Source organism: Petromyzon marinus, chromosome 82 (genome assembly GCF_048934315.1).
Source record: "Petromyzon marinus isolate PM22_M1 ecotype Great Lakes invasive population chromosome 82, UKy_Petmar_22M1.pri1.0, whole genome shotgun sequence".
NCBI classification, from domain to species: Eukaryota; Metazoa; Chordata; class Hyperoartia; order Petromyzontiformes; family Petromyzontidae; genus Petromyzon; species Petromyzon marinus.
The window spans coordinates 2629950-2651411 of NC_133747.1; the positions used below are offsets into that span (position 1 = coordinate 2629950).

A 21462-nucleotide genomic window follows, 5' to 3' on the forward strand; every position below is an offset into this window, starting at 1 on the left:
GAGAGAGAGACACTGGGAGAGAGACGCGGGGAGAGAGACACGGGGAGAGAGAGAGACACGGGGGGAGAGACACGGGGAGAGAGAGACACGGGGAGAGAGAGAGAGAGAGAGAGAGACACGGGGAGAGAGAGAGAGACACGGGGAGAGAGAGAGACACGGGGAGAGAGAGAGAGAGACACGGGGAGAGAGAGACACGGGGAGAGAGAGACACGGAGAGAGAGAGACGGGGAGAGAGAGAGACACGGGGAGAGAGAGACACGGGGAGAGAGAGAGAGAGAGACACGGGGAGAGACAGACACGGGGAGAGAGAGAGAGAGAGAGAGACACGGGGAGAGAGAGACACTGGGAGAGAGACGCGGGGAGAGAGACACGGGGAGAGAGAGAGGCACGGGGGGAGAGACACGGGGAGAGAGACACGAGGAGAGAGAGACACGGGGAGAGAGAGAGACACGGGGAGAGAGAGACACGGGGAGAGAGAGAGACACGGGGAGAGAGAGACACACGGGGAGAGAGACACAGGGAGAGAGACACGGGGAGAGAGAGACACGGGGAGAGAGAGAGAGAGAGACACTGGGAGAGAGAGACACGGGGAGAGAGAGAGACGCGGAGAGAGAGACACGGGGAGAGAGAGAGACACGGGGAGAGAGACACGGGGAGAGAGACACGGGGAGAGAGAGACACGGGGAGAGAGAGAGACACTGGGAGAGAGAGACACACGGGGAGAGAGACACAGGGAGAGAGACACGGGGAGAGAGAGAGACGCGGAGAGAGAGACACGGGGAGAGAGAGAGACACGGGGAGAGAGACACGGGGAGAGAGACACGGGGAGAGAGAGACACGGGGAGAGAGAGAGACACTGGGAGAGAGAGACACACGGGGAGAGAGACACAGGGAGAGAGACACGGGGAGAGAGAGAGACGCGGAGAGAGAGACACGGGGAGAGAGAGAGACACGGGGAGAGAGACACGGGGAGAGAGACACGGGGAGAGAGAGAGACACGGGGAGAGAGAGACACGGGGAGAGAGAGAGACACTGGGAGAGAGAGACACACGGGGAGAGAGACACAGGGAGAGATACACGGGGAGAGAGAGACACGGGGAGATAGAGACACGGGGAGAGAGACACGGCTAGAGAGACACGGGGAGAGAGAGACGCGGGGAGAGAGAGACACGGGGAGAGAGAGACACAGGGAGAGAGAGACACGGGGGAGAGAGACACAGGCAGAGAGAGACACGGTGAGAGAGACACGGGGAGAGAGACACGGGGAGAGAGACACGGGGAGAGAGAGAGACACGGGGAGAGAGAGACACGGGGAGAGAGAGACACAGGGAGAGAGAGACACGGGGGAGAGAGACACAGGCAGAGAGAGACACGGTGAGAGAGACACGGGGAGAGAGACACGGGGAGAGAGAGAGACACGGGGAGAGAGAGACACGGGGAGAGAGAGACACAGGGAGAGAGAGACACGGGGGAGAGAGACACAGGCAGAGAGAGACACGGTGAGAGAGACACGGGGAGAGAGACACGGGGAGAGAGAGAGACACGGGGAGAGAGAGACACGGGGAGACACGGGGAGAGAGACACGGGGAGAGAGACACGGGGAGAGAGAGAGACGCGGGGAGAGAGAGAGACACGGGGAGAGAGAGACACGGGGAGACACGGGGAGAGAGACACGGGGAGAGAGACACGGGGAGAGAGAGAGACACGGGGAGAGAGAGAGACGCGGGGAGAGAGAGAGACACGGGGAGAGAGAGAAACGGGGAGAGAGAGACGCGGGGAGAGAGACACGGGGAGAGAGAGAGAGACACGGGGAGAGAGAGACACGGGGAGACACGGGGAGAGAGACACGGGGAGAGAGACACGGGGAGAGAGACACGGGGAGAGAGAGAGACATGGGGAGAGAGACACGGGGGGAGAGAGACACGGGGGGAGAGAGACACGGGGAGAGAGAGACACGGGGAGAGAGACACGGGGGGAGAGAGACACGGGGGGAGAGAGACACGAGGAGAGAGAGACACGGGGAGAGAGAGACACGGGGAGAGAGAGACACGGAGAGACACGGGGAGAGAGCCTCGGGAGAGAGACACGGGGAGACACGGGGAGAGAGAGACACGGGGAAAGAGACACGGGGAGAGAGAGAGACACGGGGAGAGAGAGAGACACGGGGAGAGAGAGAGACACGGGGAGAGAGAGACACGGGGAGAGAGAGACGCGGGGAGAGAGACACGGGGAGAGAGAGAGGGACACGGGGAGAGAGAGACACGGGGAGACACGGGGAGAGAGACACGGGGAGAGAGACACGGGGAGAGAGACACGGGGAGAGAGACACGGGGAGAGAGAGACACGGGGAGAGAGACACGGGGGGAGAGAGACACGGGGGGAGAGAGACACGGGGAGAGAGAGACACGGGGAGAGAGACACGGGGGGAGAGAGACACGGGGGGAGAGAGACACGAGGAGAGAGAGATACGGGGAGAGAGACGCGGGGAGAGAGAGACACACGGGGAGAGAGACACGGGGAGACACGGGGAGAGAGAGACACAGGGAGAGAGAGAGACACGGGGAGAGAGAGAGACACGGGGAGAGAGAGACACGGGGAGAGAGAGACGCGGGGAGAGAGACACGGGGAGAGAGAGAGAGACACGGGGAGAGAGAGACACGGGGAGAGAGACACGGGGAGAGAGACACGGGGAGAGAGAGAGACACGGGGAGAGAGACACGGGGGAAGAGAGACATGGGGGGAGAGAGACACGGGGAGAGAGAGACACGGGGAGAGAGACACGGGGGGAGAGAGACACGGGGGGAGAGAGACACGGGGGGAGACAGACACGGGGAGAGAGACACGGGGAGAGAGATACGGGAAGAGAGAGACATGGGGTCCTGGGGGAGGGGAAATCCCTCAGCCAGGAAAACATCGTGGCACAAAGTTAGGATGACCCTGCTGAGGCTGCGGTGCCTCAAATATTGGAAGAAGTCACCCCCTGTGAGTGGCTGGCTGAGGTGCCATCTGTTGAGGAAGTACTGAAGGCGATCCGGAGTCTGAGACCAGGAAAGGCACCGGGTAGAGATGATCTCCCAAAGCGAAATGCTGAGGGAGGGTGGCGTTTGTGCACAGACTGCCCTACATGACATCATAACAACAGTCTGGACCACTGGACGGGTTTCGCAGGATTGGAAGGATGCCCTGGTGGTCCCCCTTTAAAAGAAGGGGGACTGCACAGACTGTAACAACTACAGGGGCGTCTCACTCCTCAGTGTGCCGGGAAAGGTCCTGGCAAGGATTATTCAACATCGCCTTGCCAGGCATGCTTAGGAGAGGCTTACGGAGCCCCAATGCGGTTTCAGGAAAGGGCGGTCCTGCACAGATGCCATATTTTCTGTCCGTCTGCTACAGCAGAGGTGTAGGGAATTCCAACAAGACCTACATCTCTGCTTTATTGACCTAGTCAAGGCCTATGATACCATCAGTAGGCCTGGGCTCTGGGTCGTTCTTCGTGCTTTTGGAGTACCTGACCCTCTGCTCACGATCATTAAGGACCTTCATAATGGTGAGCGGGCCCGGATAAAACTACGTGGCCGGGAGTCAGAGCCATTCTCTGTACACCTTGGGGTGCGACAGGGATGTCCTCTGGCTCCCACATTATTTAACATCTATTTTGACCACGTAGTTCGTGAAGCCTTCAATAGCTGTACCGGGGGAATCTCCATATGGTACAGATATAATGGGAGGCTAATCGATGCCCGGGTGCGGTCAAGGGATGGCTCCCTATTGCTCAACCACGTTATGTATGCTGATGATTTGGTAATAGCTGCTCAGTCAGAGGAGGAGTTGGAGACGCTGCTGCTGAGACTGGAGCGTGCCACTAAGAGGTGGGGCCTTACCATCAGCCCCACCAAAACTAAGCACCTGCCTGGGTATTTTGTACCATCGGACACTCCACCCCCACAACTCCCAATCGGTGATGGGGCAGTTGTGGAAAGAGTGGAGAGTTTCCCATTCCTGGGAAGTGTGCATATGACCGGCTCCAGTTTAACAGCAGAGGTCTCACTCCGAATCAGTCGAGCGGCAATATCTTTTTATCGGTTGCGTAACGCTGTGTGGAAGCTACATGGTCTGTCGCTCCGCACTAAGCTTCAGGTCTTCTCGGCCACGGTCATTCCCTCCCTTCTCTACGCTTGCGAAACGTGGACCCCCCTAATGGAACATCTTCACCGGTTGGAAACATTTAGGCTGGCCTGCCTACGATCCATCCTGGGTTTAACCAGACTGGATTGTGTGAGGAGCTCACAAATCCTTGAAAGATCTGGGCAGGGTCCCATCGGTGAGCTCCTCCGGCAGGCAAGGCTGCGATGGCTGGGTCATGTAGCCCGCATGCCCAGCCACCGCATGCCGAAACAGCTTTTGTTTGGCCGGATTGAGGGGGCTAAGCGGGCGCGGCACGGGCTAGAGAAGAGATGGAGTGATGTGGTACAGGAGGACGTGGAGCTGAGTGGACTTGCCGATGACTGGTACCAGCGGTGTCAAGATCGGCCTCTGTGGAGGAGGCTCGTGAAGGACGCTACTGGGCAGTTGGAGGCAGTCGCCCTCCAACAACAACGGAGGGCGGAGGAGCGACGCTCACAACAACGAGCGGAGCGCCGGGTGGCTAAAGCACAGCAGGTTGGCACAGTAGGGGGCACAGGTGGTGCATCAGCCAGTCATCTCAGTCAGTCGACCCGTGGCACCTGGGTCTGCCCCGTGACCTCCTGCCAGCGGGCGTTCGACACTTCACGTGGCCTCAGGGTGCACATAGCCTGGCACAAGCGTCGTGGTGACGTCACCGCCACTTAGTGGCGAATGGCGGTTGTTGTTGTTGTGTGTGTGTGTGTCTGTGTGTGTCTGTGTATCATTGTGTGTGTGTCTGTGTGTGTGTCTGTGTCTGTGTGTGACACTGTGTATGTCTGTGTGTGTGATTGTGTGTGTCTGTGTGTCATTGTGTGTGTGTGTCTGTGTGTGATTGTGTGTGTGTGTGTGTCTGTGTCTGTGTGTCATTGTGTGTGTGTGTCTGTGTGTGATTGTGTGTGTGTGTGTGTCTGTGTGTCATTGTGTGTGTGTGTGTCTGTGTGTGATTGTGTGTGTGTGTGTCTGTGTGTGATTGTGTGTGTGATTGTGTGTGTGTGTGTCTGTATGTGATTGTCTCTGTGTCTGTATGTGACACTGTGTGTGTGATTGTGTCTGTGTGTGATTGTGTGTGTATGTGTGACACTGTGTGTGTGTCTGTGTGTGTGTGTCTGTGTGTGATTGTGTCTGTGTGTGTGTGTCTGTGTGTGACTGTGTGTATGTGTGTATCTGTGTGTGTGTGTCTGTGTGTGTGTCTGTGTGTGTCTGTGTGTGTGAGTCTCTGTATGTGTGTGACTGTGTGTATGTGTGTATCTGTGTGTGTGAGTCTCTGTGTGTGTGAGTCTGTGTCTGTGTGTGTGTCTGTGTGTGTCTGTGTGTGTGAGTCTCTGTGTGTGTGTGACTGTGTGTATGTGTGTATCTGTGTGTGTGTGTGTGACACTGTGTGTGTGTGTCTGTGTCTGTGTGTGTGTCTGTGTGTGTCTGTGTGTGTGTCTGTGACACTGTGTGTGATTGTGTGTGTGTCTGTGTATGTGTGTGTGACACTGTGTGTGACACTGTGTATGTGTGTGTGTGTGACACTGTGTGTGATTGTGTGTGTGTGATTGTGTGTGTGTGTGTGACACTGTGTGTGTGACACTGTTTGTGACACTGTGTGTGACACTGTGTGTGTGACACTGTGTGTGTGTGACACTGTGTGTGTGTGATTGTGTGTGTGTATGTGATTGTGTGTGTGTGTGACACTGTGTGTGACACTGTGTGTGTGTGACACTGTGTGTGTGTGTGATTGTGTGTGTGTCTGTGTGTGACACTGTGTGTGTGACACTGTGTGTGTGTCTGTGTGTCTGTGTGTGTGTCTGTGTGTCCGTGTGTGACTGCGTGTATGTGTGTGTGTCTGTGTGTGTGTGATTGTGTGTGTGTGTGACACTGTGTATGTGTGTGACACTGTGTATCTGTGTGCGTGATTGTGTGTGTGTGTGTGACACTGTCTCTGTATGTGATTGTGTGTGACACTGTGTGTGTGTGACACTGTGTGTGATTGTGTGTGTGTGTGTGACACTATGTATGTGATTGTGTGTATGTGTGTGTGACACTGTGTGTGTGTGACACTGTGTGTGATTGTCTGTGTGTGTGACACTATGTATGTGTGTGACACTGTGTGTGAGACACTGTGTATCTGTGTGTGACACTGTGTGTGCGACACTGTGTGTGACACTGTGTGTGTGATTGTGTGATTGTGTGTCTCTGTGTTTAGCCTGTAGGGGCTGGCAAGTACATGTTCGACATTGGCTGTGAACAGCACGGAGTCTACCAGTCCTCAGATCAGGTGACACACTCTGTGAGTGAGTGTGAGTCTGTGTGTGAGTCTCTCTGTGAGTCTCTGTGTGTGTGAGTCTCTGTGTGTTAGGCTGTGTGAGTCTCTGTGTGTGTGTCTGTGTGTGTGTCTCTGTGTGTGAGTCTCTGTGTGTTAGTCTGTGTGAGTCTCTGTGTGTGTGTCTGTGTGTGTGTGTCTCTGTGTGTGAGTCTCTGTGTGTTAGTCTGTGTGAGTCTCTGTGTGTGTGTCTGTGTGTGTGTGTCTCTGTGTGTGAGTCTCTGTGTGTTAGTCTGTGTGAGTCTCTGTGTGTGTGTCTGTGTGTGTGTGTCTCTGTGTGTGAGTCTCTGTGTGTTAGTCTGTGTGAGTCTCTGTGTGTGTGTCTGTGTGTGTGTGTCTCTGTGTGTGAGTCTCTGTGTGTTAGTCTGTGTGAGTCTCTGTGTGTGTGTCTGTGTGTGTGTGTCTCTGTGTGTGAGTCTCTGTGTGTTAGTCTGTGTGAGTCTCTGTGTGTGTGTCTGTGTGTGTGTGTCTCTGTGAGTCTCTGAGTGAGTGTCTGAGTGAGTCTACCAGTCCTCAGATCAGGTGACACACTCTGTGAGTGAGTGTGAGTCTGTGTGTGTCTGTGTGTGTGAGTCTGTGTGTGTCTGTGTGTGTGAGTCTGTGTGTGTCTGTGTGTGTGAGTCTGTGTGTGTGAGTCTCTCTGTGAGTCTCTGTGTGTGTGAGTCTCTGTGAGTGTCTGAGTGAGTCTACCAGTCCTCAGATCAGGTGACACACTCTGGGTGAGTGTGAGTCTGTGTGTGTCTGTGTGTGTGAGTCTGTGTGTGAGTCTCTCTGTGTGAGTCTGTGTGTGAGTCTCTCTGTGTGTCTCTGTGTGTGAGTCTGTGTGAGTCTGTGTGTGAGTCTCTCTGTGTGTCTCTGTGTGTGAGTCTGTGTGAGTCTGTGTGTGAGACTCTCTGTGTGTCTCTGTGTGTGAGTCTGTGTGAGTCTCTGTGTGTGAGTCTCTGTGTCTCTGTGTGTGAGTCTCTGTGTGAGTCTCTCTGAGTGTGTGAGTGAGTCTACCAGTCCTCAGATCAGGTGACACACTCTGTGTGTGAGTCTCTGTGTGAATCTCTGTGAGTGTGTGTCTGTGTGTGAGTCTCTGTGTGTGAGCCTCTGTGTGAGTCTCTGTGTGTGTCTCTGTGAGTCTCTGTGAGTGTCTGAGTGAGTCTACCAGTCCTCAGATCAGGTGACACACTCTGAGTGAGTCTCTCTGAGTGAGTGTGAGTCTGTGTGAGTCTGTGTGTGTGTGTGTGTGTCTGTGAGTCTCTGAGTGAGTGGCTGAGTGAGTCTACCAGTCCTCAGATCAGGTGACACACTCTGTGAGTGAGTGTGAGTCTGTGTGTGTCTGTGTGTGTGAGTCTGTGTGTGTCTGTGTGTGAGTCTGTGTGTGTCTATGTGTGTGAGTCTGTGTGTGTGAGTCTCTCTGTGAGTCTCTGTGTGTGAGTCTGTGTGAGTCTGTGTGTGAGTCTCTCTGTGTGTCTCTGTGTGTGAGTCTGTGTGAGTCTCTGTGTGTGAGTCTCTGTGTCTCTGTGTGTGAGTCTCTGTGTGAGTCTCTCTGAGTGTGTGAGTGAGTCTACCAGTCCTCAGATCAGGTGACACACTCTGTGTGTGAGTCTCTGTGTGAATCTCTGTGAGTGTGTGTCTGTGTGTGAGTCTCTGTGTGTGAGCCTCTGTGTGAGTCTCTGTGTGTGTCTCTGTGAGTCTCTGTGAGTGTCTGAGTGAGTCTACCAGTCCTCAGATCAGGTGACACACTCTGAGTGAGTCTCTCTGAGTGAGTGTGAGTCTGTGTGAGTCTGTGTGTGTGAGTCTCTCTGTGAGTCTCTGTCTGTGAGTCTCTGTGTGTGTGTCTGTGTGTGTGTGTCTCTGTGAGTCTCTGAGTGAGTGGCTGAGTGAGTCTACCAGTCCTCAGATCAGGTGACAGACTCTGTGAGTGAGTGTGAGTCTGTGTGTGTCTGTGTGTGTGAGTCTGTGTGTGAGTCTGTGTGCGTCTGTGTGAGTGAGTCTCTGTGTGTGTGAGTCTCTGTGAGTGTCTGAGTGAGTCTACCAGTCCTCAGATCAGGTGACACACTCTGTGGGTGAGTGTGAGTCTGTGTGTGTCTGTGTGTGTGAGTCTGTGTGTGAGTCTCTCTGTGTGAGTCTGTGTGTGAGTCTCTCTGTGTGTCTCTGTGTGTGAGTCTGTGTGAGTCTGTGTGTGAGTCTCTCTGTGTGTCTCTGTGTGTGAGTCTGTGTGAGTCTGTGTGTGAGTCTCTCTGTGTGTCTCTGTGTGTGAGTCTGTGTGAGTCTCTGTGTGTGAGTCTCTGTGTCTCTGTGTGTGAGTCTCTGTGTGAGTCTCTCTGAGTGTATGAGTGGGTCTACCAGTCCTCAGATCAGGTGACACACTCTGTGTGTGAGTCTCTGTGTGAATCTCTGTGAGTGTGTGTCTGTGTGTGAGTCTCTGTGTGTGAGTCTCTGTGTGAGTCTCTGTGTGTGAGTCTCTGTGAGTCTCTCTGAGTGTCTGAGTGAGTCTACCAGTCCTCAGATCAGATGACACTCTGGGTGTGAGTTAGTCTCTCTGTGAGTCTCTGTGAGTCTGAGGCTCTGTGAGTCTCTGTGAGTCTCTGTGAGTCTCTGTGTGTAAGTCTCTGTGTGTGAGTCTGTGTGTGAGTCTGTATGTGAGTCTGTGTGTGAGCCTCTCTGTGTGTGAGTCTGTGTGTGTGAGTCTGTGTGTGAATCTGTGTGTGAGTCCCTCTGTGAGTCTGTGTGTGAGTCTCTCTGTGAGTCTGTGTGTGAGTCTCTCTGCGAGTCTGTGTATGAGTCTCTGTGTGTGAGTCTATGTGTGAGTCTCTGTGTGAGTCTCTGTGTGTGAGTCTCTGTGTGAGTCTCTGTGTGTGAGTCTCTGTGTGAGTCTCTGTGTGTGAGTCTCTGTGTGAGTGAGTGTCTGAGTGACTGAGTGTGAGTCTGAGTGAGTCTGTGTGAGTCTCTGGTAGTGATGGTGTGAATCAGGATGATGGTGATGATGGTGTGATTTAGGGTGATGATGTTAGTGATGGTGATGATGGTGGTGATGGTGATGATGATGTTAGTGATGGTGATGATGTTGGTGATGGTGATGATGTTAGTGATGGTGATGATGTTAGTGATGGTGGTGATGATGGTGATGGTGATGATGTTAGTGATGGTGATGATGTTGGTGATGGTGATGTTAGTGATGGTGATGATGTTAGTGATGGTGATGATGTTAGTGATGGTGATGATGTTAGTGATGGTGATGATGTTGGTGATGGTGATGATGATGATGGTGATGATGATGGTGATGATGTTAGTGATGGTGATGATGTTAGTGATGGTGATGATGTTGGTGATGGTGATGATGTTGGTGATGGTGATGATGTTAGTGATGGTGATGATGTTAGTGATGGTGATGTTAGTGATGGTGATGATGTTGGTTATGGTGATGATGGTAGTGATGGTGATGATGGTGGTGATGATGTTGGTGATGGTGATGATGTTAGTGATGGTGATGTTGGTGATGGTGATGATGTTAGTGATGGTGATGATGTTGGTGATGATGTTGGTGATGATGATGATTTTAGTGATGATGTTGGTGATGGTGATGATGTTAGTGATGATGTTAGTGATGGTGATGATGTTGGTGATGGTGATGATGTTGGTGATGATGTTGGTGATGGTGATGATGTTGGTGATGGTGATGATGTTAGTGATGGTGATGATGTTAGTGATGGTGATGATGTTGGTGATGGTGATGATGTTAGTGATGGTGATGATGTTGGTGATGGTGATGATGTTAGTGATGGTGATGATGTTAGTGATGGTGATGATGTTGGTGATGGTGATGATGTTAGTGATGGTGATGATGTTAGTGATGATGTTAGTGATGGTGATGATGTTAGTGATGGTGATGATGATGTTAGTGATGGTGATGATGATGGTGATGATGTTAGTGATGGTGATGATGTTGGTGATGGTGATGATGGTGGTGATGGTGATGATGTTAGTGATGGTGATGATGTTGGTGATGGTGATGATGTTGGTGATGGTGATGATGTTGATGATGGTGATGATGTTGGTGATGGTGATGATGTTAGTGATGGTGATGATGTTAGTGATGGTGATGATGATGGTGATGGTGATGATGTTAGTGATGGTGATGATGCTAGTGATGGGGATGATGTTGGTGATGGTGATGATGTTAGTGATGGTGATGGTGTTAGTGATGGTGATGATGTTGGTGATGGTGATGATGTTGGTGATGGTGATGATGTTAGTGATGGTGATGATGTTAGTGATGGTGATGATGTTAGTGATGGTGATGATGTTAGTGATGGTGATGATGGTAGTGATGGTGATGATGTTAGTGATGATGTTAGTGATGGTGATGATGTTAGTGATGGTGATGATGATGTTAGTGATGGTGATGATGATGGTGATGATGTTAGTGATGGTGATGATGTTGGTGATGGTGATGATGGTGGTGATGGTGATGATGTTAGTGATGATGTTAGTGATGGTGATGATGTAAGTGATGATGTTGGTGATGGTGATGATGTTAGTGATGGTGATGATGTTAGTGATGGTGATGATGTTGGTGATGGTGATGATGTTGATGATGGTGATGGTGTTAGTGATGGTGATGATGTTAGTGATGGTGATGATGTTAGTGATGGTGATGATGTTGGTGATGGTGATGATGTTAGTGATGGTGATGATGTTGATGATGGTGATGATGTTAGTGATGGTGATGATGTTAGTGATGGTGATGATGTTGGTGATGGTGATGATGTTGGTGATGGTGATGATGGTGGTGATGGTGATGATGGTGTTAGTGATGGTGATGATGTTGGTGATGGTGATGATGGTGGTGATGGTGATGATGTTGGTGATGGTGATGATGTTGGTGATGGTGATGATGTTAGTGATGGTGATGATGGTGGTGATGGTGATGATGTTGGTGATGGTGATGATGTTGGTGATGGTGATGATGTTGGTGATGGTGATGATGTTAGTGATGGTGATGATGTTAGTGATGGTGATGATGTTAGTGATGGTGATGATGTTAGTGATGGTGATGATGTTAGTGATGATGTTAGTGATGGTAATGATGTTGGTGATGGTGATGATGTTAGTGATGGTGATGATGTTAGTGATGGTGATGATGTTAGTGATGGTGATGATGTTAGTGATGGTGATGATGTTAGTGATGGTGATGATGTTGGTGATGGTGATGATGTTAGTGATGGTGATGATGTTGGTGTTGGTGATGATGTTAGTGATGGTGATGATGTTAGTGATGGTGATGATGTTGGTGATGGTGATGGTGTTAGTGATGGTGATGATGTTAGTGATGGTGATGATGGTGGTGATGGTGATGATGTTAGTGATGGTGATGATGTTAGTGATGGTGATGATGTTAGTGATGGTGATGATGTTGGTGATGGTGATGATGTTGGTGATGGTGATGATGTTAGTGATGGTGATGTTAGTGATGGTGATGATGTTAGTGATGGTGATGTTAGTGATGGTGATGATGTTAGTGATGGTGATGATGTTGGTGATGGTGATGTTGGTGATGGTGATGATGTTAGTGATGGTGATGATGTTAATGATGATGTTAGTGATGGTGATGATGTTAGTGATGGTGATGATGATGGTGATGATGTTGGTGATGGTGATGATGTTAGTGATGGTGATGATGTAAGTGATGGTGATGGTGATGATGGTGATGATGTTAGTGATGGTGATGATGTTGGTGATGGTGATGATGTTGGTGATGGTGATGATGTTAGTGATGGTGATGATGTAAGTGATGGTGATGGTGATGATGGTGATGATGTTAGTGATGGTGATGATGTTAATGATGATGTTAGTGATGGTGATGATGTTGGTGATGGTGATGATGTTGGTGATGGTGATGATGTTAGTGATGGTGATGATGTAAGTGATGGTGATGGTGATGATGGTGATGATGTTAGTGATGGTGATGATGTTGGTGATGGTGATGATGTTGGTGATGGTGATGATGTTAGTGATGGTGATGATGTAAGTGATGGTGATGATGTTGGTGATGATGATTGTGATGGTGATGATGATGGTGATGATGTTAGTGATGGTGATGATGTTAGTGATGGTGATGATGTTGGTGATGATGTTAGTGATGGTGATGATGTTAGTGATGGTGATGATGTTGGTGATGGTGATGATGTTAGTGATGGTGATGATGTTAGTGATGATGTTAGTGATGGTGATGGTGTTAGTGATGGTGATGATGTTAGTGATGGTGATGATGTTAGTGATGGTGATGATGTTGGTGATGATGTTGGTGATGGTGATGTTGTTAGTGATGGTGATGATGTTAGTGATGGTGATGGTGTTAGTGATGGTGATGATGTAAGTGATGGTGATGATGTTGGTGATGGTGATGTTAGTGATGGTGATGATGTTAGTGATGGTGATGTTAGTGATGGTGATGATGTTAGTGATGGTGATGATGTTGGTGATGGTGATGTTGGTGATGGTGATGTTAGTGATGGTGATGATGTTAATGATGATGTTAGTGATGGTGATGTTAGTGATGGTGATGATGTTAGTGATGGTGATGATGTTGGTGATGGTGATGATGTTAGTGATGGTGATGATGTTAGTGATGGTGGTGATGGTGGTGATGGTGATGTAAGTGATGGTGATGATGTTAGTGATGGTGAAGATGTTAGTGATGGTGATGATGTTAGTGATGGTGATGATGTTAGTGATGGTGATGATGTTAGTGATGGTGATGATGATGGTGATGATAGTGATGGTGATGATGTTGGTGATGGTGATGATGTTAGTGATGGTGATGATGTTAGTGATGGTGATGATGTTAGTGATGGTGATGATGTTGGTGATGGTGATGATGTTAGTGATGGTGATGATGTTAATGATGATGTTAGTGATGGTGATGATGTTGGTGATGGTGATGATGTTAGTGATGGTGATGATGTAAGTGATGGTGATGGTGATGATGTTAGTGATGGTGATGATGTTGGTGATGGTGATGATGTTGGTGATGGTGATGATGTTAGTGATGGTGATGATGTAAGTGATGGTGATGGTGATGATGGTGATGATGTTAGTGATGGTGATGATGTTAATGATGATGTTAGTGATGGTGATGATGTTGGTGATGGTGATGATGTTAGTGATGGTGATGATGTTAGTGATGGTGATGATGTTAGTGATGGTGAAGATGTTAGTGATGGTGATGATGTTAGTGATGGTGATGATGTTAGTGATGGTGATGATGTTAGTGATGGTGATGATGATGGTGATGATAGTGATGGTGATGATGTTGGTGATGGTGATGATGTTAGTGATGGTGATGATGTTAGTGATGGTGATGATGTTAGTGATGGTGATGATGTTGGTGATGGTGATGATGTTAGTGATGGTGATGATGTTAATGATGATGTTAGTGATGGTGATGATGTTGGTGATGGTGATGATGTTAGTGATGGTGATGATGTAAGTGATGGTGATGGTGATGATGTTAGTGATGGTGATGATGTTGGTGATGGTGATGATGTTGGTGATGGTGATGATGTTAGTGATGGTGATGATGTAAGTGATGGTGATGGTGATGATGGTGATGATGTTAGTGATGGTGATGATGTTAATGATGATGTTAGTGATGGTGATGATGTTGGTGATGGTGATGATGTTAGTGATGGTGATGATGTTAGTGATGGTGATGATGTTGGTGATGATGATTGTGATGGTGATGATGATGGTGATGATGTTAGTGATGGTGATGATGTTGGTGATGGTGATGATGTTGGTGATGGTGATGATGTTGGTGATGGTGATGATGTTAGTGATGGTGATGATGTTAGTGATGATGTTAGTGATGGTGATGATGTTAGTGATGGTGATGATGTTGGTGATGGTGATGATGGTGGTGATGGTGATGATGTTAGTGATGATGTTAGTGATGGTGATGATGTTGGTGATGGTGATGATGTTGGTGATGGTGATGATGTTGGTGATGATGTAAGTGATGGTGATGGTGATGATGTTGTGATTCAGGGTGATGATGTAAGTGATGGTGATGATGATGGTGATGATGTTGGTGATGTAAGTGATGATGTAAGTGATGGTGATGGTGATGATGGTGATGATGTAAGTGATGATGATGGTGATGATGTTGGTGATGGTGATGGTGATGATGTTGTGATTCAGGGTGATGATGTAAGTGATGATGATGGTGATGATGATGTAGGTGATGTAAGTGATGATGATGGTGATGATGTTGGTGATGGTGATGGTGATGATGTTGGTGATTCAGGGTGATGATGTAAGTGATGGTGATGGTGATGATGTTGGTGATGGTGATGATGTTGTGATTCAGGGTGATGATGTAAGTGATGATGATGGTGATGATGATGATGTTGTGAGTCAGGGTGATGAGGTGGATGTAGGAGGGGAATCTACCGATGAGGCTCCTCCACCTCCTCGCTGGAAGCCGAAGACTTTGAGCCGACTCACCCAGTGGACTACAAATCAGCCTGCAGGTGGTGAGACTCACTCACAGACTCACTCACAGACTCACAGACTCACTCACAGACTCACTCACTCACTCACAGACTCACTCACAGACTCACTCACTCAGAGACTCACTCACAGACTCACTCACAGACTCACCCAGTGGACTACAAATCAGCCTGCAGGTGGTGAGACTCACTCACAGACTCACTCACAGACTCACAGACTCACTCACAGACTCACTCACTCACTCACAGACTCACTCACAGACTCACTCACTCAGAGACTCACTCACAGACTCACTCACAGACTCACCCAGTGGACTACAAATCAGCCTGCAGGTGGTGAGACTCACTCACAGACTCACTCACAGACTCACAGACTCACTCACAGACTCACTCACAGACTCACTCACAGACTCACCCAGTGGACTACAAATCAGCCTGCAGGTGGTGAGACTCACTCACAGACTCACTCACAGACTCACTCACTCACTCACAGACTCACTCAGAGACTCACTCAGAGACTCACTCACTCACAGACTCACTCAGAGACTCACTCAGAGACTCACTCACAGACTCACTCACAGACTCACTCACAGACTCACCCAGTGGACTACAAATCAGCCTGCAGGTGGTGAGACTCACTCACAGACTCACTCACAGACTCACTCACTCACTCACAGACTCACTCACAGACTCACTCACAGACTCACAGACTCACCCAGTGGACTACAAATCAGCCTGCAGGTGGTGAGACTCACTCACAGACTCACTCACAGACTCACTCACTCACTCACAGACTCACTCACAGACTCACTCACTCACTCACAGACTCACCCAGTGGACTACAAATCAGCCTGCAGGTGGTGAGACTCACTCACAGACTCACTCAGACACTCACAGACTCACAGACTCACTCACAGACTCACTCACAGACTCACTCACAGACTCACTCACTCACAGACTCACTCACAGACTCACTCACAGACTCACCCAGTGGACTACAAATCAGCCTGCAGGTGGTGAGACTCACTCACAGACTCACTCACAGACTCACTCACAGACTCACTCACAGACTCACTCACAGACTCACTCACAGACTCACCCAGTGGACTACAAATCAGCCTGCAGGTGGTGAGACTCACTCACAGACTCACTCACAGACTCACTCACAGACTCACTCACAGACTCACTCACAGACTCACTCACAGACTCACCCAGTGGACTACAAATCAGCCTGCAGGTGGTGAGACTCACTCACAGACTCACTCACAGACTCACTCACAGACTCACTCACAGACTCACTCACAGACTCACCCAGTGGACTACAAATCAGCCTGCAGGTGGTGAGACTCACTCACAGACTCACTCACAGACTCACTCACAGACTCACTCACTCACTCAGAGACTCACTCACAGACTCACTCACTCACTCACCCAGTGGACTACAAATCAGCCTGCAGGTGGTGAGACTCACTCACAGACTCACTCAGACACTCACAGACTCACTCACAGACTCACCCAGTGGACTACAAATCAGCCTGCAGGTGGTGAGACTCACTCACAGACTCACTCACAGACTCACTCACTCACAGACTCACTCAGAGACTCACTCAGAGACTCACTCACTCACAGACTCACTCAGAGACTCACTCAGAGACTCACTCACAGACTCACTCACAGACTCACTCACTCACTCACAGACTCACTCACTCACAGACTCACTCACAGACTCACTCACAGACTCACTCACAGACTCACTCACAGACTCACAGACTCACTCACTCACAGACTCACTCACAGACTCACTCACTCACAGACTCACTCACAGACTCACTCACTCACAGACTCACTCACAGACTCACTCACTCACAGACTCACTCACAGACTCACTCACAGACTCACTCACAGACTCACAGACTCACTCACAGACTCACTCACTCAGAGACTCACTCAGAGACTCACTCACTCACAGACTCACTCACTCACAGACTCACTCACAGACTCACCCAGTGGACTACAAATCAGCCTGCAGGTGGTGAGACTCACTCACAGACTCACTCACAGACTCACTCACTCACAGACTCACTCAGAGACTCACTCAGAGACTCACTCACTCACAGACTCACTCAGAGACTCACTCAGAGACTCACTCACAGACTCACTCACAGACTCACTCACTCACTCACAGACTCACTCACTCACAGACTCACTCACAGACTCACTCACAGACTCACTCACAGACTCACTCACAGACTCACAGACTCACTCACTCACAGACTCACTCACAGACTCACTCACAGACTCACTCACAGACTCACTCACAGACTCACTCACAGACTCACTCACTCACTTAGAGACTCACTCAGACTCACTCACAGACTCACTCACAGACTCACTCACAGACTCACTCACAGACTCACTCACAGACTCACTCACAGACTCACTCAGAGACTCACTCACAGACTCACTCAGACACTCACTCACTCACAGACTCACTCACAGACTCACTCACTCACAGACTCACTCACAGACTCACTCACTCACAGACTCACTCACTCAGAGACTCACTCAGAGACTCACTCACAGACTCACTCACTCACAGACTCACTCACAGACTCACTCACTCACAGACTCACTCACAGACTCACTCACTCACAGACTCACTCACAGACTCACTCACTCACAGACTCACTCACAGACTCACTCACTCACAGACTCACTCACAGACTCACTCACAGACTCACTCACAGACTCACAGACTCACTCACAGACTCACTCACTCAGAGACTCACTCAGAGACTCACTCACTCACAGACTCACTCACTCACAGACTCACTCACAGACTCACCCAGTGGACTACAAATCAGCCTGCAGGTGGTGAGACTCACTCACAGACTCACTCACTCACAGACTCACTCACAGACTCACTCACTCATAGACTCACTCACAGACTCACTCACAGACTCACCCAGTGGACTACAAATCAGCCTACAGGTGGTGAGACTCACTCACAGACTCACTCACAGACTCACTCACAGACTCACTCACAGACTCACTCACAGACTCACTCACTCACTCACAGACTCACCCAGTGGACTACAAATCAGCCTGCAGGTGGTGAGCCTCACTCACAGACTCACTCAGACACTCACAGACTCACAGACTCACTCACAGACTCACTCACTCACTCACAGACTCACTCACTCACAGACTCACTCACTCACTCACTCACAGACTCACTCACTCACTCACAGACTCACTCACTCACAGACTCACTCACAGACTCACTCACAGACTCACTCACAGACTCACTCAGAGACTCACTCACTCACAGACTCACTCACAGACTCACTCACAGACTCACTCACAGACTCACTCACAGACTCACTCACTCACTCACAGACTCACTCAGAGACTCACTCAGACACTCACAGACTCACAGACTCACTCACAGACTCACTCACTCACTCACAGACTCACTCACTCACAGACTCACTCACAGACTCACTCACAGACTCACTCACAGACTCACTCACAGACTCACTCACTCACTTAGAGACTCACTCAGACTCACTCAGAGACTCACTCAGACACTCACTCACTCAGAGACTCACTCAGAGACTCACTCAGACTCACTCAGAGACTCACTCACTCAGAGACTCGCTCAGAGACTCACTCACAGACTCACTCACTCACTCAGACACTCACTCACTGACTCACTTACTCACTCACTTACTTACTGAGAGGCTCACTTACTTACTCACTGACTCACTGACTCACTTACTCTCTCACTCACTCACGCTCTCACTCACTCACTGACTCACTCAATGACTCACTCTCTTACTCACTCACTTACTGAGAGACTCACTCACTCACGGTTGTTGTTGTTGATGTTGTTGATGTTGTTGATGTTGTTGATGTTGTTGTTGATGTTGTTGTTGATGTTGTTGTTGTTGATGTTGTTGTTGTTGATGTTGTTGATGTTGTTGTTGATGTTGATGTTGTTGTTGATGTTGTTGTTGATGTTGTTGTTGATGTTGTTGTTGATGTTGTTGATGTTGTTGATGTTGTTGTTGATGTTGTTGATGTTGTTGTTGTTGATGTTGATGATGTTGTTGTTGATGTTGTTGGTGTTGTTGTTGATGTTGTTGATGTTGTTGGTGTTGTTGTTGATGTTGTTGATGTTGTTGTTGTTGTTGATGTTGTTGATGTTGTTGTTATTGTTGTTGTTGATGTTGTTGATGTTGTTGATGTTGTTGTTGATGTTGTTGATGTTGTTGTTGTTGATGTTGTTGATGTTGTTGTTGTTATTGTTGTTGTTGATGTTGTTGATGTTGTTGATGTTGTTGTTGATGTTGTTGATGTTGTTGTTGATGTTGTTGATGTTGTTGATGTTGTTGTTGATGTTGTTGTTGTTGTTGATGTTGTTGATGATGTTGTTGTTGATGTTGTTGATGTTGTTGATGATGTTGTTGTTGTTGTTGATGTTGTTGATGTTGTTGTTATTGTTGATGTGGTTGTTGTTGATGTTGATGTTATTGTTGATGTGGTTGTTGTTGTTGTTGATGTTATTGTTGTTGATGATGTTGTTGTTGTTGTTGATGTTGTTGATGTTGTTGTTATTGTTGATGTGGTTGTTGTTGATGTTGTTGTTATTGTTGATGTGGTTGTTGTTGTTGTTGATGTTATTGTTGTTGATGTTGTTGTTGATGTTGTTGATGTTGTTGTTGATGTTGTTGTTGATGTTGTTGATGTTGTTGTTATTGTTGATGTGGTTGTTGTTGATGTTGTTGTTATTGTTGATGTGGTTGTTGTTGTTGATGTTATTGTTGATGTTGTTGATGTTGTTGTTGATGTTGTTGATGTTGTTGTTGTTGATGTTATTGTTGATGTTGTTGATGTTGTTGTTGTTGATGTTGTTGTTGTTGATGTTGTTGTTGATGTTGATGTTGTTGATGATGTTGATGTTGTTGTTGTTGTTGATGTTGTTGATGTTGTTGTTGATGTTGATGTTGTTGTTGTTGTTGATGTTGTTGATGTTGTTGTTGTTGTTCCCATCTCGCCAGGACCCCACGCTGCCTCTCAGCAGGACAGTGGCAGTCTCACACTCAGCGGACATGCAAACATTCCTGATGGTGGTGATGATGATGATGGTGGTGACGATGGTGGTGATGATGATGATGGTGGTGATGGTGGTGGTGATGGTGGTGATGGAGAAGGTGGTGATGGTGGTGATGGTAATGGTGGTGGTGATGGTAGTGGTGGTGGTGATGGTGATGGTAGTGGTGGTGGTGATGATGCAGATGATGATGGTGGTGATGGTAGTGATGGTGGTGAAGATGGTGATGGTGGTGATTAGGGTGGTTGTCAAGGTGGTGGTGGTGATGGTGGTGGTGGTAAATGGTTGTAGTGGTGGTGATGGTGGTGATGGTGGTGATGGTAATGGTGGTGATGGTGACGATGGTGATGGTGGTGATGGTGATGATGATGGTGGAGATAGAGATGGTGATGATGATGGTGGTGATGGTGATGATGGTGGTGATGGTGGTGATGGTGGAGGTGGTGGTGATTGTGGTGATGGTGATGGTGACGATGGTGATGGTGGAGATAGAGATGGTGATGGTGGTGATGGTGGTGGTGATGGTGGTGGTTGTGGTGGTGATGGTGGTGATGGTGGTGATGGTGGTGATGGTGGTGATGATGATTCTCTGCGCTGGCGACTGTCCTATTTGGAGTTCCGTTGGATGTCATAATTAATAAAACTATATGTTAATAAAGCTGTCTGTGTCTGTGTGTGTCTGTGTGTGTTTGTGAGTCTGTGTGTGTGTGTCTGTGTGTGTGTGAGTCTGTGTGTGAGTCTGTGTGTGTGAGTCTGTGTGTGTGTGTGAGTCTGTGTGTGTGTGTGAGTCTGTGTGAGTCTGTGTGTGTGTGTGAGTCTGTGTGAGTCTGTGTGTGTGTGTGAGTCTGTGTGTGTGTGAGTCTGTGTGAGTCTGTGTGTGTGTGTGAGTCTGTGTGTGTGTGAGTCTGTGTGTGTGTCTGTGTGTGTGTGAGTCTGTGTGTGTGTGTCTGTGTGTGTGTGTGTGAGTCTGTGTGTGTGTGTCTGTGTGTGTGTGTGTGAGTCTGTGTGTGTGTGTCTGTGTGTGTGTGTGTGTCTGTGTGTGTGTGTGTGAGTCTGTGTGTGTGTGTCTTTGTGTGTGAGTCTGTGTGTGTGTGTGATTGTGTGTCTGTGTGATTGTGTGTGTGAGTCTGTATGTGAGTCTTTGTGTGTGTGTGTGAGTCTGTGTGTGTGTGTGTCTGTGTGTGTGTGAGTCTGTGTGTGTGTGTGAGTCTGTGTGTGTCTGTGTGTGAGTCTGTGTGTCTGTGTGTGAGTCTGTGTGTGTGTGTGAGTCTGTGTGTGTGTGAGTCTGTGTGTGTGTGTCTGTGTGAGTCTGTGTGTGTGTGTGAGTCTGTGTGTGTGTGAGTCTGTGTGTGTGTGAGTCTGTGTGTGTCTGTGTG

The 21462-nt window shown here is 48.9% G+C and overlaps 1 protein-coding gene across 1 annotated transcript in view; it reads left to right on the forward strand.

The window, feature by feature from the left end:
* LOC142907709 (uncharacterized) overlaps positions 1 to 20744 on the forward strand; it is a gene marked incomplete at its 5' end in the record, with an annotated part of 39368 nt that extends 18624 nt beyond the window's left edge. The window contains 3 exons of the mRNA XM_076057363.1: positions 6353 to 6424; positions 14880 to 14994; positions 20034 to 20744. Coding sequence (XP_075913478.1) covers positions 6353 to 6424; positions 14880 to 14994; positions 20034 to 20326 — 480 coding nt within the window. The remainder of the gene's footprint in view (positions 1 to 6352; positions 6425 to 14879; positions 14995 to 20033) is intronic.
* Positions 20745 to 21462: the final 718 nt, after the last annotated feature.